The 6,000-nt window shown below is 38.1% G+C and overlaps 1 protein-coding gene across 1 annotated transcript; it reads right to left on the bottom strand.

Moving 5' to 3' along the window:
* Positions 1-1,204: 1,204 nt before the first annotated feature.
* LOC131327071 (uncharacterized) lies at positions 1,205-3,009 on the bottom strand. The gene has a single exon (XM_058360067.1). It carries the CDS (start codon positions 2,921-2,923, stop codon positions 1,373-1,375), a length of 1,551 nt encoding a protein of 516 aa, XP_058216050.1. The 5' UTR covers positions 2,924-3,009; the 3' UTR covers positions 1,205-1,372.
* Positions 3,010-6,000: the final 2,991 nt, after the last annotated feature.

Genomic DNA, 6,000 nt, shown 5'->3' with positions numbered 1-6,000 from the left:
TTTAAGCTTGGGGATAGAGTGGTTTTCAATATTGGCATGTCTCTTGGAGCCAAGATCAGTTCTATAATTAAAAATGGCAGATGGAGGTGGCCTAGAGGTAGAAGTCCAGTTATAGCTGAAATCATAGCCAATAATGCTGTAATCTTTTGCCAAATGAAGCATGTGAGGATAGAGTTGTTTGGACTCTCTCTCTCCTTCCGGTAGCTTTACAGCTAAATCTGCTTGGTTGGCTCTCAGGTCAAGGGCTCCAGGTCTTCTGTGGTGTGGCATAGAAGGAACTAGATGGGCCTTTATTTTCTGGGTGGCCATTCTTGGTAGACTTGCTACCAAAGACAGACTCCTGGCTTGGGTGGTTACTTCTGATAACAGTTGTGTCTTGTGCCATCGAGGGATTGATTCTCATGAGCATCTCTTTTTTAGATGTGCATACGCAAGTCAAGTTCGGAGGGATGTCAAAGCTAAATGTGACCACGTTCAAACATTCAGAGAGCTGCCTCTGAGATTAGTTGGTGTATCTAGCATTGCAAGGGTGACTCTATGAGGAAATCTATGTTCAAACTCTGTTTAGCAGCAGCTGTGTACCACATATGGAGGGAGCGGAATGGGATTTCAAAGGGTGGGCATAGACTCTGTAGGATTGGCTAGGAGGATTATGGAATTGGAAGAGGTTAAGGCTTGCATATGCTCCTGGAGAAGGATGCCTAATCCAGCTGAAAATCAGAGATTATGCCTCAACTGGGGGATTCCTTTCCTTGTGCTCGAACGGTTGTAGTGCTGGTAGTCTTATGATTGGCCTAGTTTATAGTCGGGTTTCGATCTTGTTTGAGGTTCTGTTTTGTTTTCTTGGTCCTTTGCTCTGTTGTTTTGTCAGTTTAGTTAGTTAGCTGGTCGTCTGTATCCCAAGGCTATCCCCTTGAGTTTGTTTTTTGTTGGGTTCCATATAAAGGACATTGTTCCAGGGAAAAAAAACATCTAGCTCAACCACACAATTAACGATCTCTGGACTACAACTACACTATGTTAAATGGCATTTGAAGACCACCTGCATTCCATGTTGCTGTATACGTACGATACATTGAAAAAGGAGACTAGCATAAATAAAAAGGGTGGAGTGTTGCAGCAAAACTTGGCTCACAACCAGGATTACCAAAAGTAATCTTGCCATATGCCATTTGCCTAGCAAGGAAGTAATAAGTCAATAACAGCAGTCAAAAGATGGATAAAACTCATTGCTGAAAAATATACATTAACAAGTTGACACCTAAGACGCTAGGTAGAAAATGGCCAATGCTGGTACACCAGTCATTGGTGCATAAATACAACAACATTACCTACTACTACAACAACAAGAGTCTTCCTTCACTAGGCAGCCTTAACTTTTCAGTATTGGCAAACTGCTCAAAAATTCATCAAGACCTTCAAAAAACCCAATCCCTTCCATTCCTTCCTCCTCGCCATTACCTGCCCCATTCCCTCTAATCATTCCCATAGCGTTCCCTCTCCCCATTCCCGGAGCATTCAATCTGCTCATCCCAGGAGCAGGCTCTTCTACCTCATTACTAAACTCCACATTCAAGTCCAACCTACCCCATTGTTTTGCAAACTTCCCCGTTTGCTTCTTTGCACTATTTCCAGCCACTTTCCTACTATTTTCAGCATTTGACACATTTGGCGCCCCCATAACCCCTGGCATCAAAGATCCACCTTGTAAACCATCACCAACTCCTTTAAGTTTCTTTGCCTTCTCCAATACTGGTTTCTTAACACTTTTATTACCTGTTAAATCCTTGCCCTTAGTACCTTTCGCTTTCTTCTTCTGTCTATTATTACCCCAATCATCGTCCGATTCCTCCTCCGGTTCTGATACCTCCACATAGACATCATCATCATTAACGTATATCCTGGGCGCGGAGCTCTTGTGAGCATTCACATTCATCTGACCCGCACCAACATTCATACTATCCTCCACCACATTACTCCTCCTATCTTCCCTGAATTGAGGACCACCACCAAACATGGGAGAAAAAGGGGACCAACCCAAACCCCCACCACCACCACCCTTATTCTTGTCCAACTTCGAAATCGAAACCCCCAACGGATGAAACCCCCAACAACAGAAGTAGCTCTCTTTCCCCTCGATAATCGGCGGCGGCGCCATTATCTTCGTCCCGTGAAACGCCCTACGGCAATTCTGGCACCGGAGGGAACAATCGACGTAAACCCCCGGGTACTCGTACATGTTATAACAATATGGACAAGCCGTCCAGAAATTGTAATTCACATCATGACTCTCACTACGGTTATCGACAGCGTTATCACCAGGGTTATCACTAGGGTTTCCTATTTCCTCTGCAACAGTCCTAGCCCTAGTTTTACTAGAATTGCTGTTTCTGGAGCTTCTTCTTACCGCAGCATCATCTTGCTGCTGGCTGTGTGGGTGTTCATTAGTAGAGTAATTACTATTATCATTGTTGTTGTTGTTGTTATCGAGAACGATGTCGTTATCGTAGAGGGCTTTACGGGTAGGGTTAGAGAGGACTGACCAGGCGTCGGAAACGAGCTTCATGGCGTGATCGGCGAAGGGGAGGTGGTTGCGGTGGGGGTTGAGGAGGAGGGCGAGGCGGCGGTAGTGGGAGGCGACGAGTTCAGGGTCGGCGGTGTGGCGGCCGGCGAGCTGGAGGATGGAGTACCAGTCGAGTTGCTGGTCTTGATTGAGCCGCTTCTCGCCGGCGATGAGGGTGTCGGCGACGGCGAGGATCTGGTCGGCTGAGTCGAGGCGGGTCGGGTCGGAGTCGCGGGCGCGGATCGCGAAGGTCTTGCTGCCGACTAGGTCACGGCCGGCGAGGAGCTTCTCGGCGATGAGGAGCCAGCGGTCCGCCTCGGCTCTGTTGCCGCCGCCGCCGCTGCTGCTGTTGGGTTCCATTTCTCTCTTCTTTACGGGGGTGTGTGTGTGTTGTTGAATCTAGACTCGGAGTGAAGAAGGTGAGCCACGAAGAGAGAGAGAGAGGGTAGAGTTTTTATTACTGGACGAAAAAGGACAGTGGTTTCAGGGGAAAATGACACTTGTTTGTCTTTGTTTGGAACCTAGCCAAAAAATAATAATAAAAGGAAAAATAATTTTCCATGTTTTTATTTTTTTTGATCCGCAATAATTTTCCATGTTTGGTACGAGAGAAAATTGAGAAAATAGTATTCCCTTCGTCCCAAATTACTTGTCATTTTTCACTATTTGGAATTTCTCAAAAAATTATCTATATTTTTTAATTTGTACTGTAATATTTTTTATATTTGATATGAATTTTATTTGATAGATCTCAATTAGTTCTATAATACAGTATGATATTTTTAAAATTATATAAAACATTATAAATTGTGAGATATGAACAATTTTTTGAGTAGCACGATTGTTCAAAAAAAACCAGCAATTTGGGACAAAGGGAGTAGCAAAATAAAAAATCAAATACACTAAATTTTCATCCACGTTTTTTTCAAACTTTTCTCTTCTTTTCATTTCCTTTATTTTCTTCAAATTCTAAAACAGGTCGTTAGTATTTATAAATTGAAATTGAATTTTTTCGTTTGTTTTTTTGGCTAAGCATTGATATTTTTCTATTGAATTCTTGCTAGTTAATGATAAAAGTTTTTATTGATTCATATTATTTTTCTAATTATGTAAACTTGTGTCAAATTTGTTTACATTTTCAATTCAACTTGATGAAAGAAATTAGCAAAAATAAGCAATACGATCCAAAGTTAAAGAAAACTTCAATTAAGAAAGTTAACATAGACTGGTGTTTTTATTTTTCAAAGTTTTTTATTTGAGGCATATCTTTTGTTTATTTATTTACTATATATCTTTTTCAAAACAAATTAACAAAAGAAAAATAAAACGTTTTTACCAAAATATAAACAAAAAATCAAGCTTCTATCTATAACTTTGGACTCTCTCTCACCTTCCATAAAGCTCTTCCAAAATAATTTAATTACATCACTCATTCGAATTAATATTTATGTACTTCATACTCTGTTTGAAGTTTTTGAAAAAATAAAGAAAATTTATTAAACTGTAAGGCCTTTAAGAATTTATTTGGGCTTTACTTTTTTATGAAATCACTCAAAAACTTGAATTTTATGTACTTAAAAAATTTAAAACTGTATAATGTGTAATTTTACAATTTAAATATAAATTTCAGAATGTATAAGAAAGTGGATTGCAAAAATTAGTTTGTAAGATTTCATCATGCACAATCTTTTATTGTGTTAATTTCTCTTCTCTTTCTGTTAACCAAACAATACAAGAGAAAATCATATTTTTAACGTGTTTAATACTTCTATTTGATTATTTTTGGTTTTTTTCTTCAAACTAAACAATCAACGATAATTCTATGGACCCTGAAGAGTTTCCTGAAAATGTCACTGAAAGTAAAATTAATGATAGAGATTCACTTTGATTTGTGATACTCGAACATTCAAGTCACTTGGAACCACTACTGTTCCACTATGTTTTTTTGGAGCTTTTTTTGTTTTGTCTTTATTAAAAAAATTGCATTTATTAGCTTTGCACATAACTTTTGTGGATTATTGATTCTTCTCGTCAAGAAAAATCAAAAAAGTAAAAAATTATGACTTTTACTCATATTTTTTAAAATATCCAAGATAAATCCCAAAATCTAAAAAACTGACTTGGAGTTTCTTGGATATTTATGAGAATATTTGGGGAAAAGTAACAAAATTTTACTTTTTAAATTTCTCTTTTCAAATTAATAATCTACAAAAGTTAGGCGCAAAATAAACAAATACGAATAAAATTTAAATAAGGTTAAAATAATAAGAAGCGCCAAAAAAACTTAATGGAACAAGTCATGATTTTTGTTTCGAAACATTTTTGGGAAAACTTTCGTGGGTCCCTATCATTATTAATCATAACAGGATTATTTTTAGGGGAGTGATTTCGGTCCTCCCAAAATTGATAACCGAACTTTTAAAAAGGAGTGCCAAAATTAATTCCATATAAGAATTGATTTTGGTGCGGTTATTAATTTAAAGATTGCGAAAATCAATTCCCTATTTTTAATTTTCTCTCCGCATAATCTTTGTCTTAGAAAAGGAAAGGGACAAAAAATCGAAATGGTCTTTGTAGTTTAGTGTTTGTGTTAACTTGATCCCTGCAGTTTGAATTGGTTCGATTTACACTCTATAGTTTTCATTTTGTTCCAACGTGGTCCAATTACTTACTGCCGTTAGACTCCGTTAACCCCAGACACGAATGGGCCCTTTTTTATAGGGTTTAAACCATAATTTGACATTCTTCTTTTACCCTAATATACCTCTGAACCAAAACAAAGAGCCTCATTGTTCCCTTTTCCATTTTTTTTCACGGCTTCCATTCTCCATTTGTCACACCTGAGATTTCACTTTTGACCAAAACGTGTCTCGTTCACCTTCGAGGGGAAGGAGTGAGAGAGATTAGGGCCTGAATAAGTAATCTGATTCCTATGGATTGCGACGTAGTTCTTGAAAATAAAGGAAAAATGAGGAGTTTTGTGTTCGCTAAAAGGGGTTCGGATATTTTTGAAAAATGTATGAATTTTAGAAAATGAAGTAGATTTTATTTTAAAAAGGGACTGAGCTTTCATCAAGCTGCCTACATATCTCCGGGTAAAGGAGAATTAGGTCCGGCCATAGTTTGGCCCAAAAGGGGTTTAGAAAAAAACTTAAAGTCTCCATCGAGCATAAAGTTTAGGTGTGTCTAGTCACCTCTTGAATATTGGAAGAAAAATTCAAGTATTTTAGAAAAAAGAACACGGGCCAGAGAACCCGATTTTTAAAAAAAAAGTAACTCTATTTTGCTTTTTAAGAAAAGGCTTTAGGTCTACAAGGTTAGAGAAGAAAGTGTTCGGTAATTCACTAGAAAATGGACCTATTTGTGTCTAGGGTTAACGGAGGCTAACGGCAGTTAGTAATTGGACCAAGTTGAAACAAAATGAAAACTATAGAGTG

Source organism: Rhododendron vialii, chromosome 5a (assembly GCF_030253575.1).
Source record: "Rhododendron vialii isolate Sample 1 chromosome 5a, ASM3025357v1".
Taxonomy (NCBI): domain Eukaryota; kingdom Viridiplantae; phylum Streptophyta; class Magnoliopsida; order Ericales; family Ericaceae; genus Rhododendron; species Rhododendron vialii.
The sequence above is the reverse complement of the archived record's forward strand: the minus strand, read 5'-3'. Positions and strand labels throughout refer to the sequence as shown.

Excerpts from the sequence above, each read along its gene's own strand:
- LOC131327071 (XM_058360067.1), bottom strand. The coding sequence starts at position 2,923 with ATGGAACCCAACAGCAGCAGCGGCGGCGGCGGCAACAGAGCCGAGGCG.